Source organism: Mobula hypostoma, chromosome 10 (assembly GCF_963921235.1).
Source record: "Mobula hypostoma chromosome 10, sMobHyp1.1, whole genome shotgun sequence".
In the NCBI taxonomy this organism is placed as follows: Eukaryota; Metazoa; Chordata; class Chondrichthyes; order Myliobatiformes; family Myliobatidae; genus Mobula; species Mobula hypostoma.
This window is the reverse complement of record NC_086106.1, coordinates 16,935,155-16,948,657: the sequence shown is the minus strand read 5'-3', so window position 1 is coordinate 16,948,657 and position 13,503 is coordinate 16,935,155. Positions and strand designations below refer to the sequence as shown.

General features: G+C 66.5%; 1 protein-coding gene across 6 annotated transcripts in view; it reads right to left on the bottom strand.

The window, feature by feature from the left end:
* The window catches only part of LOC134352682 (capping protein, Arp2/3 and myosin-I linker protein 3-like), a 102,830-nt gene that overhangs the window by 40,649 nt on the left and 48,678 nt on the right, over window positions 1-13,503 (bottom strand). For all 6 annotated transcript variants that reach the window (XM_063060064.1, XM_063060063.1, XM_063060067.1 and 3 more), the window contains 5 exons: window positions 12,102-12,170; window positions 11,047-11,140; window positions 1,328-1,426; window positions 1,058-1,186; window positions 530-643 (listed from right to left, as the gene is read on the bottom strand). In XM_063060064.1, the coding sequence (XP_062916134.1) occupies window positions 530-643; window positions 1,058-1,186; window positions 1,328-1,426; window positions 11,047-11,140; window positions 12,102-12,170 (505 nt within the window). The remainder of the gene's footprint in view (window positions 1-529; window positions 644-1,057; window positions 1,187-1,327; window positions 1,427-11,046; window positions 11,141-12,101; window positions 12,171-13,503) is intronic.

Below are 13,503 nucleotides of genomic sequence, written 5' to 3'. Positions count from 1 at the left end.
CAGTCTGTGTCTTTGCTGTTGCTTTGCTCACGTTTGAGTGCTCGGTGGTGGGTGCTAATGCCTTTTTTTGCCAGTGGGAGGAGGGGGATTGTTGTTTACTGCCACTTATGCGCGGGGGGGAAGCTGGGGGCGACTTTGAGCTTCTAACATTTAACTGTCATTCATTCATTTGGGCATTCCTCTGCTTTCATGGATGTTTGCAAAGAAAAAGCATTTCAGGATGTATATTGTAGACATTTCCTCTGACATTAAATAGTACCTTCGAACCTTTGAACAAGGTCACAGGTCAGGGTGAAGTCGGGATTCAGGGAGGGACCGAGGTCCAGGAGAGGATTCTGGGAACAATGAGGGTTCAGAGGTCAAGGAAGATTCAGGAGGTCAGGGAAGGTCCATGACATCATGGTGGGTTCTGGACGTTAGGGAAGGTCCGGGGGGCAAGGAGGGTTTTGGTGGCCAGTTTTCAAGGGTCAGTTATTGAGGAGGGGTCTGGTGTTGATTCTGCAGGGGTCAGGGGTCAGGGGGTGCTCACCTGCAGCTCACTCTCTAGGCTCTGGGTCACCTCGACTGAGGCCGCCTCCAGCTTCAGAGTCAGATGTTGGTGGCAGGACGTCCGCTGGGCCAAGTCGTAGAGACTGGGGAACAGCTGCAGAGAGTGGGAGGGGTAAGGGTGAGGAGGGGCAACGAGGGAGGGGGTGGTGATGGGGGAAGAACCGATCCCCCCACCTCCCGTCCCACATAGACAGCTAGCATTAACACAGCGCAGGGAGGGAGGGGAGGAATGCAGAGTGGGGAAGGAAGATGGGTGGGGGGGTGAAGGGAAAGAGCAAGGGGTGGAGAGAGAGAGGGATGCGGGGGGGAGCCAGGGAGGCAGAAGGAAGAGGAGAGAGGGGAGGGATTGTGAAAGACGGTAGTGGAGGGCAAGAGGGTTGGTGATGAAGGAGGGGCCGAGAGGGGTGAGGGAGGGAGAGGAGGAGAAGGAGGAATGGTAAAGGGGTGCGCCCCGGACAGGAGGGTGGGAACACCACAGGAGGGCTGAAATGTACTGGGAGGGTCTCACCACTCGGGAATTCTGGGCATCCTTCAGGATCTCCCTGGCGTGTCGGGAATCATGCTGTACAGAATCCAGCGGGCAGCTCCTCAGCACCCAGAGATCCGCATTCACCTTCATGCAGAGTCGCTCCATCATCTGGGGAGAGACAGTCCATGTCACGGTTCCCGTCTCCGTATCCCTGGGTCAGACCCACACCGGGAGCACCATGCACGGTTTACGGGGAGTCAGTCTGGGGGGACGGGGGGGCTGGGGGAGAAGCAGGAATCTCAAACTCACCTGTTCTCCACTACTTCCCATGATCCCCTGCTGCAGTCGGAAAGAACGATCCTGCGAGAATTTATGGGTTCGGTTGTTCCGGAGGAGAGCTCGCTGGATCTGCGGAGAGAGAGGGAGGGGGAGAGGGTGAGAGAGGGGGAGAGGGGGAGAGGGGGGAGAGAGGGGGAGAGGGGGAGAGGGGGAGAGGGGTGGGAGAGGGGGAGAGGGTGCAAGAGGAGGGGGAGAGAGGGGGAGAGAGGGGGAGAGAGAGGGGGAGAGGGGGGAGAGGGGTGAGAGGGGGAGAGAGGGGGAGAGGGGTGAGAGAGGGGGAGAGGGGGGAGAGGGGAGAGAGGGGGGGAGAGAGGGGGGAGAGGGGTGAGAGGGGGGGAGAGAGAGGGGGAGAGGGGTGAGAGAGGGGGAGAGGGGGGAGAGGGGAGAGAGGGGGGAGAGGGGAGAGAGGGGGGGAGAGGGGAGAGGGGGGGAGAGGGGTGAGAGAGGGGGAGAGAGGGGGGAGAGGGGTGAGAGGGGGGAGAGAGAGGGGGAGAGGGGTGAGAGAGGGGGAGAGGGGGAGAGGGGTGAGAGAGGGGGAGAGGGGGGAGAGGGGAGAGAGGGGGAGAGGGGTGAGAGGGGGGGAGAGGGGAGAGAGCGGGGAGAGGGGTGAGAGGGGGGAGAGAGGGGGGAGAGAGGGGGGGAGAGGGGGAGAGAGGGGTGAGAGAGGGGGGAGAGGGGTGAGAGAGGGGGAGAGGGGGGAGAGGGGTGAGAGAGGGGGAGAGGGGGGAGAGGGGAGAGAGGGGGGGAGAGGGGTGAGAGAGGGGGAGAGAGGGGGGAGAGGGGTGAGAGGGGAGAGAGGGGTGAGAGGGGTGAGAGAGGGGGAGAGAGGGGGAGAGGGGTGAGAGGGGGGAGAGAGGGGGAGAGGGGGAGAGAGGGGTGAGAGAGGGGGGAGAGGGGGAGGGGGGAGAGGGGAGAGAGGGGGGAGAGGGGTGAGAGAGGGGGAGAGAGGGGGAGAGGGGTGAGAGAGGGGGAGAGGGGAGAGAGGGGGGGAGAGGGGTGAGAGAGGGGGAGAGAGGGGTGAGAGAGGGGGAGAGGGGGAGAGAGGGGTGAGAGGGGGAGAGGGGTGAGAGAGGGGGAGAGAGGGGGAGAGGGGTGAGAGAGGGGGGAGAGGGGTGAGAGAGGGGGAGAGGGGGGAGAGGGGAGAGAGGGGGGAGAGGGGTGAGAGAGGGGGAGAGAGGGGGGAGAGGGGTGAGAGGGGGAGAGGGGAGAGAGGGGGGAGAGGGGTGAGAGAGGGGGAGAGAGGGGGGAGAGGGGTGAGAGAGGGGGAGAGAGGGGTGAGAGAGGGGGAGAGGGGGAGAGAGGGGTGAGAGGGGGGGAGAGGGGTGAGAGGGGGAGAGGGGTGAGAGAGGGGGAGAGGGGTGGGAGAGGGGAGAGAGAGGGGGAGAGGGGTGAGAGAGGGGGAGAGGGGGGAGAGGGGTGAGAGAGGGGGAGAGGGGTGAGAGAGGGGTGAGAGAGGGGGAGAGGGGAGAGAGGGGGGAGAGGGGTGAGAGAGGGGGAGAGAGGGGGGAGAGGGGTGAGAGGGGGGAGAGGGGAGAGAGGGGGGAGAGGGGTGAGAGAGGGGGAGAGAGGGGGAGAGGGGTGGGAGAGGGGAGAGAGGGGTGAGAGGGGGGGAGAGGGGTGAGAGAGGGGGAGAGAGGGGGAGAGGGGGAGAGGGGTGAGAGAGGGGGGAGGGGGGGAGAGGGGTGAGAGAGGGGGAGAGAGGGGGAGAGGGGTGGGAGAGGGGGAGAGAGGGGTGAGAGGGGTGAGAGAGGGGGGAGAGGGGTGAGAGAGGGGGAGAGGGGGGAGAGGGGAGAGAGGGGGAGAGGGGTGGGAGATGGGGAGAGTGGGGGAGAGGGGAGAGAGGGGGGAGAGGGGTGAGAGAGGGGGAGAGAGGGGGAGAGGGGTGAGAGGGGGGAGATGGGAGAGAGGGGGGAGAGGGGTGAGAGAGGGGGAGAGGGGTGGGAGAGGGGAGAGAGGGGTGAGAGGGGGGGAGAGGGGTGAGAGAGGGGGAGAGAGGGGGGAGAGGGGTGAGAGAGGGGGGAGGGGGGGAGAGGGGTGAGAGAGGGGGAGAGAGGGGGAGAGGGGTGGGAGAGGGGGAGAGAGGGGTGAGAGGGGTGAGAGAGGGGGAGAGGGGTGAGAGAGGGGGAGAGGGGGGAGAGGGGAGAGAGGGGGGAGAGGGGTGGGAGATGGGGAGAGTGGGGGAGAGGGGAGAGAGGGGGGGAGAGGGGTGAGAGAGGGGGAGAGAGGGGGGGAGAGGGGTGAGAGGGGGGAGATGGGAGAGAGGGGGGAGAGGGGTGAGAGAGGGGGGAGAGGGGTGAGAGAGGGGTGAGAGAGGGGGGAGAGGGGTGAGAGAGGGGGGGAGTGGGGTGAGAGAGGGGGAGAGGGGTGAGAGAGGGGGGAGAGGGGTGAGAGAGGGGGAGAGGGGAGAGAGGGGGGGAGAGGGGTGAGAGAGGGGGAGAGAGGGGGGGAGAGGCGTGAGAGGGGTGAGAGGGGAGAGAGGGGGGGAGAGGGGTGAGAGAGGGGGAGAGAGGGGTGAGAGAGGGGGAGAGAGGGGTGAGAGAGGGGGAGAGGGGGAGAGGGGTGGGAGAGGGGAGAGAGAGGGGGAGAGGGGTGAGAGAGGGGGAGAGGGGGGGAGAGGGGTGAGAGAGGGGGAGAGGGGTGAGAGAGGGGGAGAGGGGGGTAGAGGGGAGAGAGGGGGAGAGGGGTGAGAGAGGGGGAGAGGGGGGAGAGTGGTGAGAGAGGGGGAGAGAGGGGGGAGAGGGGTGAGAGAGGGGGAGAGAGGGGTGAGAGAGGGGGAGAGGGGTGGGAGAGGGGGAGAGGGGTGAGAGGGGGGAGAGGGGTGAGAGAGGGGGAGAGAGGGGGGAGGGGGAGAGAGGGGTGAGAGAGGGGGGGAGAGGGGGAGAGAGGGGGAGAGAAGGGTGAGAGAGGGGGAGAGGGGTGGGAGAGGGGGAGAGAGGGGTGAGGGGGGGAGAGGGGTGAGAGAGGGGGAGAGAGGGGGGAGAGGGGTGAGAGAGGGGGAGAGGGGGAGAGGGGAGAGAGGGGGGAGAGGGGTGAGAGAGGGGGAGAGGGGTGAGAGGGGGGAGAGGGGAGAGAGGGGGGGAGAGGGGTGAGAGAGGGGGAGAGAGGGGGGGAGAGGGGTGAGAGAGGGGGAGAGAGGGGTGAGAGAGGGGGAGAGGGGTGGGAGAGGGGGAGAGGGGTGGGAGAGGGGGAGAGGGGTGGGAGAGGGGAGGGAGAGGGGGAGAGGGGGAGAGGGGTGAGAGAGGGGGAGAGGGGGGTAGAGGGGAGAGAGGGGGGAGAGGGGTGAGAGAGGGGGGGAGAGGGGGGAGAGGGGTGAGAGGGGGGAGAGAGGGGGGAGAGGGGTGAGAGAGGGGTGAGAGAGGGGGAGAGGGGTGGGAGAGGGGGAGAGGGGTGAGAGGGGGGAGAGGGGTGAGAGAGGGGGAGAGAGGGGGGAGAGGGGTGAGAGAGGGGGAGAGAGGGGTGAGAGAGGGGGGGAGAGGGGTGAGAGAGGGGGAGAGAAGGGTGAGAGAGGGGGAGAGAAGGGTGAGAGAGGGGGAGAGGGGTGGGAGAGGGGGAGAGAGGGGTGAGGGGGGGGAGAGGGGTGAGAGAGGGGGAGAGAGGGGCGGAGAGGGGTGAGAGAGGGGGGGAGAGGGATGAGAGAGGGGGAGAGGGGGGAGAGGGGAGAGAGGGAGGGAGAGGGGTGAGAGAGGGGGAGAGGGGGGGGAGAGGTGTGAGAGGGGGAGAGGGGGGAGAGGGGTGAGAGAGGGGGAGAGAGGGGGGGAGAGGGGTGAGAGAGGGGGAGAGAGGGGTGAGAGAGGGGGAGAGGGGTGGGAGAGGGGGAGAGGGGTGGGAGAGGGGAGAGAGAGGGGGAGAGGGGTGAGAGAGGGGGAGAGGGGGGGAGAGGGGTGAGAGAGGGGGAGAGGGGTGAGAGAGGGGTGAGAGAGGGGGAGAGGGGGGTAGAGGGGAGAGAGGGGGGAGAGGGGGGAGGGGGGGAGGGGGGAGAGGGGTGAGAGAGGGGGAGAGAGCGGGGGAGAGGGGTGAGAGAGGGGTGAGAGAGGGGGAGAGGGGTGGGAGAGGGGGAGAGGGGTGAGAGGGGTGAGAGGGGTGAGAGAGGGGGAGAGAGGGGGGGAGAGGGGTGAGAGAGGGGGAGAGAGGGGTGAGAGAGGGGGAGAGGGGTGGGAGAGGGGGAGAGAGGGGTGAGAGGGGGGGAGAGGGGTGAGAGAGGGGGAGAGGGGGGAGAGGGGTGAGAGAGGGGGAGAGGGGTGAGAGAGGGGGAGAGGGGTGGGAGAGGGGGAGAGGGGTGAGAGGGGGGAGAGGGGTGAGAGAGGGGGAGAGAGGGGGGAGAGGGGTGAGAGAGGGGGAGAGAGGGGTGAGAGAGGGGGGGAGAGGGGTGAGAGAGGGGGAGAGAAGGGTGAGAGAGGGGGAGAGGGGTGGGAGAGGGGGAGAGAGGGGGAGAGGGGGGAGAGGGGTGAGAGAGGGGGAGAGAGGGGTGAGAGAGGGGGAGAGGGGAGAGAGGGGGGAGAGGGGTGAGAGAGGGGGAGAGAGGGGGGAGAGGTGTGAGAGGGGGAGAGGGGGGGAGAGGGGTGAGAGAGGGGGAGAGAGGGGGGAGAGGGGTGAGAGAGGGGGAGAGAGGGGTGAGAGGGGGGGAGAGGGGTGAGAGGGGGAGAGGGGTGAGAGAGGGGGAGAGGGGTGGGAGAGGGGAGAGAGAGGGGGAGAGGGGTGAGAGAGGGGGAGAGGGGGGAGAGGGGTGAGAGAGGGGGAGAGGGGTGAGAGAGGGGTGAGAGAGGGGGAGAGGGGAGAGAGGGGGAGAGGGGTGAGAGAGGGGGAGAGAGGGGGGAGAGGGGTGAGAGGGGGGAGAGGGGAGAGAGGGGGGAGAGGGGTGAGAGAGGGGGAGAGAGGGGGAGAGGGGTGGGAGAGGGGAGAGAGGGGTGAGAGGGGGGAGAGGGGTGAGAGAGGGGGAGAGAGGGGGAGAGGGGGAGAGGGGTGAGAGAGGGGGGAGGGGGGGAGAGGGGTGAGAGAGGGGGAGAGAGGGGGAGAGGGGTGGGAGAGGGGGAGAGAGGGGTGAGAGGGGTGAGAGAGGGGGAGAGGGGTGAGAGAGGGGGAGAGGGGAGAGAGGGGGGAGAGGGGTGGGAGATGGGGAGAGTGGGGGAGAGGGGAGAGAGGGGGAGAGGGGTGAGAGAGGGGGAGAGAGGGGGGAGAGGGGTGAGAGGGGGGAGATGGGAGAGAGGGGGGAGAGGGGTGAGAGAGGGGGAGAGAGGGGGAGAGGGGTGGGAGAGGGGAGAGAGGGGTGAGAGGGGGGGAGAGGGGTGAGAGAGGGGGAGAGAGGGGGGAGAGGGGTGAGAGAGGGGGGGGGAGAGGGGTGAGAGAGGGGGAGAGAGGGGGAGAGGGGTGGGAGAGGGGGAGAGAGGGGTGAGAGGGGTGAGAGGGGGGAGAGGGGTGAGAGAGGGGGAGAGGGGGGAGAGGGGAGAGAGGGGGAGAGGGGTGGGAGATGGGGAGAGTGGGGGAGAGGGGAGAGAGGGGGGAGAGGGGTGAGAGAGGGGGAGAGAGGGGGGAGAGGGGTGAGAGGGGGGAGATGGGAGAGAGGGGGGAGAGGGGTGAGAGAGGGGGGAGAGGGGTGAGAGAGGGGTGAGAGAGGGGGGAGAGGGGTGAGAGAGGGGGGGAGTGGGGTGAGAGAGGGGGAGAGGGGTGAGAGAGGGGGGGAGAGGGGTGAGAGAGGGGGAGAGGGGAGAGAGGGGGGAGAGGGGTGAGAGAGGGGGAGAGAGGGGGGGAGAGGCGTGAGAGGGGGGAGAGGGGAGAGAGGGGGGGAGAGGGGTGAGAGAGGGGGAGAGAGGGGTGAGAGAGGGGGAGAGAGGGGTGAGAGAGGGGGAGAGGGGGAGAGGGGTGGGAGAGGGGAGAGAGAGGGGGAGAGGGGTGAGAGAGGGGGAGAGGGGGGAGAGGGGTGAGAGAGGGGGAGAGGGGTGAGAGAGGGGTGAGAGAGGGGGAGAGGGGGGTAGAGGGGAGAGAGGGGGGAGAGGGGTGAGAGAGGGGGGAGAGGGGGGAGAGTGGTGAGAGAGGGGGAGAGAGGGGGAGAGGGGTGAGAGAGGGGGAGAGAGGGGTGAGAGAGGGGGAGAGGGGTGGGAGAGGGGGAGAGGGGTGAGAGGGGGGAGAGGGGTGAGAGAGGGGGAGAGAGGGGGGAGAGGGGGAGAGAGGGGTGAGAGAGGGGGGAGAGGGGGAGAGAGGGGGAGAGAAGGGTGAGAGAGGGGGAGAGGGGTGGGAGAGGGGGAGAGAGGGGTGAGGGGGGGAGAGGGGTGAGAGAGGGGGAGAGAGGGGGGGAGAGGGGTGAGAGAGGGGGAGAGGGGGAGAGGGGAGAGAGGGGGGAGAGGGGTGAGAGAGGGGGAGAGGGGTGAGAGGGGGAGAGGGGAGAGAGGGGGGAGAGGGGTGAGAGAGGGGGAGAGAGGGGGGAGAGGGGTGAGAGAGGGGGAGAGAGGGGTGAGAGAGGGGGAGAGGGGTGGGAGAGGGGGAGAGGGGTGGGAGAGGGGGAGAGGGGTGGGAGAGGGGAGGGAGAGGGGGAGAGGGGGAGAGGGGTGAGAGAGGGGGAGAGGGGGTAGAGGGGAGAGAGGGGGAGAGGGGTGAGAGAGGGGGGAGAGGGGGAGAGGGGTGAGAGGGGGAGAGAGGGGGGAGAGGGGTGAGAGAGGGGTGAGAGAGGGGGAGAGGGGTGGGAGAGGGGGAGAGGGGTGAGAGGGGGGAGAGGGGTGAGAGAGGGGGAGAGAGGGGGGAGAGGGGGGAGAGGGGTGAGAGAGGGGGAGAGAGGGGTGAGAGAGGGGGGAGAGGGGTGAGAGAGGGGGAGAGAAGGGTGAGAGAGGGGGAGAGAAGGGTGAGAGAGGGGGAGAGGGGTGGGAGAGGGGGAGAGAGGGGTGAGGGGGGGAGAGGGGTGAGAGAGGGGGAGAGAGGGGCGGAGAGGGGTGAGAGAGGGGGGAGAGGGATGAGAGAGGGGGAGAGGGGGGAGAGGGGAGAGAGGGAGGGAGAGGGGTGAGAGAGGGGGAGAGGGGGGAGAGGTGTGAGAGGGGGAGAGGGGGGAGAGGGGTGAGAGAGGGGGAGAGAGGGGGGGAGAGGGGTGAGAGAGGGGAGAGAGGGGTGAGAGAGGGGGAGAGGGGTGGGAGAGGGGGAGAGGGGTGGGAGAGGGGAGAGAGAGGGGGAGAGGGGTGAGAGAGGGGGAGAGGGGGAGAGGGGTGAGAGAGGGGGAGAGGGGTGAGAGAGGGGTGAGAGAGGGGGAGAGGGGGGTAGAGGGGAGAGAGGGGGGGAGGGGGGAGGGGGGGAGAGGGGGAGAGGGGTGAGAGAGGGGGAGAGAGCGGGGGAGAGGGGTGAGAGAGGGGTGAGAGAGGGGGAGAGGGGTGGGAGAGGGGGAGAGGGGTGAGAGGGGTGAGAGGGGTGAGAGAGGGGGAGAGAGGGGGGAGAGGGGTGAGAGAGGGGGAGAGAGGGGTGAGAGAGGGGGAGAGGGGTGGGAGAGGGGGAGAGAGGGGTGAGAGGGGGGAGAGGGGTGAGAGAGGGGGAGAGGGGGGAGAGGGGTGAGAGAGGGGGAGAGGGGTGAGAGAGGGGGAGAGGGGTGGGAGAGGGGGAGAGGGGTGAGAGGGGGGAGAGGGGTGAGAGAGGGGGAGAGAGGGGGGGAGAGGGGTGAGAGAGGGGGAGAGAGGGGTGAGAGATCGGGGGAGAGGGGTGAGAGAGGGGGAGAGAAGGGTGAGAGAGGGGGAGAGGGGTGGGAGAGGGGGAGAGAGGGGTGAGGGGGGGAGAGGGGTGAGAGAGGGGGAGAGAGGGGTGAGAGAGGGGGAGAGGGGAGAGAGGGGGAGAGGGGTGAGAGAGGGGGAGAGAGGGGGGAGAGGTGTGAGAGGGGGAGAGGGGGGAGAGGGGTGAGAGAGGGGGAGAGAGGGGGGAGAGGGGTGAGAGAGGGGGAGAGAGGGGTGAGAGAGGGGGAGAGGGGTGGGAGAGGGGGAGAGGGGAGAGAGAGGGGGAGAGGGGTGAGAGAGGGGGAGAGGGGGGAGAGGGGTGAGAGAGGGGGAGAGGGGTGAGAGAGGGGGAGAGGGGGGTAGAGGGGAGAGAGGGGGGAGAGGGGGAGAGGGGTGAGAGAGGGGGAGAGAGCGGGGGAGAGGGGTGAGAGAGGGGTGAGAGAGGGGGAGAGGGGTGGGAGAGGGGGAGAGGGGTGAGAGGGGGAGAGGGGTGAGAGAGGGGGGGAGAGGGGTGAGAGAGGGGGAGAGAGGGGTGAGAGAGGGGGAGAGGGGTGGGAGAGGGGGAGAGAGGGGTGAGAGGGGGGAGAGGGGTGAGAGAGGGGGAGAGGGGGGAGAGGGGAGAGGGGTGAGAGAGGGGGAGAGAGGGGGAGAGGGGTGAGAGGGGGGGAGGGGAGAGAGGGGGAGAGGGGTGAGAGAGGGGGAGAGAGGGGGAGAGAGGGGTGGGAGAGGGGGAGAGAGGGGTGAGAGGGGGGAGAGGGGTGAGAGAGGGGGAGAGGGGTGAGAGAGGGGGAGAGGGGTGGGAGAGGGGAGAGAGAGGGGGAGAGGGGTGAGAGAGGGGGAGAGGGGTGAGAGAGGGGTGAGAGGGGTGGGAGAGGGATGAGAGAGGGGGAGAGGGGTGAGAGAGGGGGAGAGGGGTGAGAGAGGGGGAGAGGGGTGGGAGAGGGGTGAGAGAGGGGGAGAGGGGTGAGAGAGGGGGAGAGGGGTGGGAGAGGGGAGAGAGAGGGGGAGAGGGGTGAGAGAGGGGGAGAGGGGTGAGAGAGGGGTGAGAGAGGGGGAGAGGGGTGAGAGAGGGGGAGAGGGGTGAGAGAGGGGTGAGAGAGGGGGAGAGGGGTGGGAGAGGGGAGAGAGAGAGGAGAGAGTGGGTGAAAGAGTGAGGGAGAGAGAGGGCAGAGTGGAGACAGAGGGACATCATCCTCTCCGTGGACTGTGTCTGCACTTCCCATTGCCTCCATAAAGCAGTAAAGACCCGCCACCCCCACACGGGACACTCTCCCTGCTCCCTTCGAACAGAAGGTTCAATAGCCCCACCAGGTTGAAGGACGGATGTGGCCTGACGGTAATTGAGTGGTGGGATATGACGGACCCTTGTCCTCACAATAGATTCTCTCTTCTCCCGTCGGGAGCATAAGGATTGCTTATCCTGCTGCCGTCCCAACTCTTGACAGCCTCCTTGGACAGTGAGATGAACTCACAATCTGCCTCGGATGATCTGGGCGGCAATTGACGTTTCCCTAGTCTCGGCCCGAAGCATTTTCCTTGGCGCTGCCCGGCCCGCTCAGTTCCTCCGGCATCTTGTGTGTGTTTCTTCAGCGACTGTCTGTTTTATGAGGGCCGAGTTGCTAGCTCGACACCCAAGGTGCGAGGAGCGGCCGGATTGGAAACCGGGACCACTCGCCTCGGGGTCCGGTGCTGACGATGGGCGACATGCTCCGCACTGTTCCGGCGTTACATTTCACTCTGCCTTCTGTTACTGTTTTCCCTTCTTCTGCCCCGATGCGGCGTGTAATGATCCGGTCTGCATGAACAAGCTTCCCACAGAACAAACCCATCCCCCAGGACGAAGATGGTCGGTGTGGGGTCTGGGGACGGGGACGGAAGCGGAGGGAGGGGAGAGCGATGGGGAGGAGGAGGACGGTGGAGGGAGGAGGGAAAAGGGAAGGAAGGGGAACGAGAGGGGAGGAGGAGGATGAGGGAGGTCCGGAAAATGACGCCCACAGTCGGAGAACTCCCTACCTTCTGAATCGCCTCCTCGGTGTGTGTGGGATCGGTGCGGTGGGAGTGGGAGACATCACTGACAGGAATTGGCATCTCCCTCAGGGTGAAGTTACTGGGAGAGTGGGGGAGAGAGAGGGTGGGGGGAGAGGGGGGAGAGAGGGGGTGGGGAGAATAGAGGAGAGAGAGGGGGAGAGCAGGGGAGAGTGGGGGAGAGAGAGGGGGAGAGCAGGAGAGAGTGGGGGAGAGGGGGTGGGGAGAGGATGGGGAGGGTGGGGGAGAGAGGGGGTGGGGGAGAGTGGCGGAGAGAGAGGGTGGGGGAGAGAGAGTGGGGGAGGGTGGGGTAGAGAGGGGTGGGGGAGGGTAGGGGAGAGAGAGAGGGGGAGGGTGGGGGAGAGAGAGGGTGGGGAGAGAGAGTGGGGGGAGGGTGGGGGAGAGAGGGGTGGGGGAGAGAGGAGGTGGGGAGAATAGAGGAGAGAGAGGGTGGGGGAGAGAGAGGGGGAGAGCAGGGGAGAGTGGAGGAGAGAGAGGGTGGGGGGGAGAGGGGGAGAGAGAGAGGGTAGGGGAGGGTGGGGGAGAGAGAGGGTGGGGGAGATAGAGAGTGGGGAGGATGGGGAGAGAGAGTGGGGGAGGGTGGGGGACAGTGGGGGAGAGTGGGGGAAAGAGAGGGTGGGGAGAGAGAGTGGAGGGAGAGCGGGGGAGCGAGAGGGTGGAAGTGAGTTGGGGAGAGAGGGGGACAGATAATGGGGGAGAGAGAAGGTGGCAGAAAGAGGGAAGATGGGTGGGAGGAGGGGGAGGCAAGGGTCAGAGATAAATTGTTCATTAACCATCTAAATATTCATTATTTGAAAGTCGTCACTGGGATTGGGGTCAGAGGTGACGTCCCATCCTGATGCCAGCAGGTCAGAGGGCAAGGGTCTGGCCTGTGAGCTGTAGGGACATGGGACAGGGGTCAGAGGATGACATAAAGGTCATACTGTCCCTGGGTCGGGTCCCGGTGTGGCCAGGATGTGGGATCGGTGGGGGCGGGGTGTTGGTCCAGGGAAGGCATCAGGGTCAAAGGTCAGGTCACTCACCTCTCCAGGGCACGAGCCACCTCCAGGAAACCGGCCGCTGTGGTGTTGTTCCGGTCCCAGCTGATGCTCCTGAGGGCAAGGGCAGGGTGGGAGATGTGGTCAGAGAAACCTGCTCAGCTCTCCCTCCCATACCCCCCTCCCCAATCTCTTCCCCCACATACCCCCCTCCCCAACCTCTTCCCCCACATACCCCCCACCCCAACCTCTTCCCCCACATATCCCCCACCCCAACCTATTCCCTCACATACCCTCCTCCCCAACCTCTTCCCCCCACATACCCCCCTCCCCCACATACCCCCCTCCCCAACCTCTTCCCCCACATACCCCCCTCCCCAACCTATTCCCTCACATACCCTCCTCCCCAACCTCTTCCCCCCACATACCCCCCTCTCCAACCTCTTCCCCCACATACCCCCCTCCCCAACCTCTTCCCTCACATACCCTCCTCCCCAACCTCTTCCCCCCACATACCCCCCTCTCCAACCTCTTCCCCCACATACACCCCCAAACTCTTCCCCCACATACCCCCCTCCCCAACCTCTTCTCCCACATACCCCTTCCCCAACCTCTTCCCCCACATACCCCCACCCCAACCTCTTCCCCCACATAACCCCCACCCCAACCTCTTCCCCCACATACCCCCTCCCCACCCTCTTCCCCCACATACCCCCACCCCAACCTCCCCCCACATACCCCCTCCCCAACCTCTTCCCCCACATACCCCCTCCCCAACCTCTTCCCCCACATACCCCCTCCCCAACCTCTTCCCCCACATAACCCCCACCCCAACCTCTTCCCCCACATACCCCCTCCCCACCCTCTTCCCCCACATACCCCCACCCCAACCTCCCCCCACATACCCCCTCCCCAACCTCTTCCCCCACATACCCCCTCCCCAACCTCTTCCCCCACATACCCCCTCCCCAACCTCTTCCCCCGCATACCCCCCACCCCAACCTCTTCCCCCACATAGCCCCCACCCCAACCTCTTCCCCCACATACCCCCCACCCCAACCTCTTCCCCCACATACCCCCTCCCCACCCTCTTTCCCCACATACCCCCACCCCAACCTCTTCCCCCACATACCCCCTCCCCACCCTCTTTCCCCACATAGCCCCCTCTCCAACCTCTTCCCCCACATACCCCCTCTACCCCTCTCTTCTGCCTCTTTCTCTCCCCTTCTCTTCCCTTCTCTTCCCCCTCTCTGTCCATTCCTCTCTCCCCACTCTTACTCCTTTCTCTTCCCTCATCTCTCCTCTTCTCTCTTCTTGCACTCTCATCTCCTCTCTTCCCCCTCTCACCATCCCTCTCTCCCTTTCTTTCCATCTACTTTCTCTCCTTCCCTCTTTTGCCCTCTCTCTCCTCTCTTCCCCTTCCCCTTCTCTCTCCATTCTCCCCCTC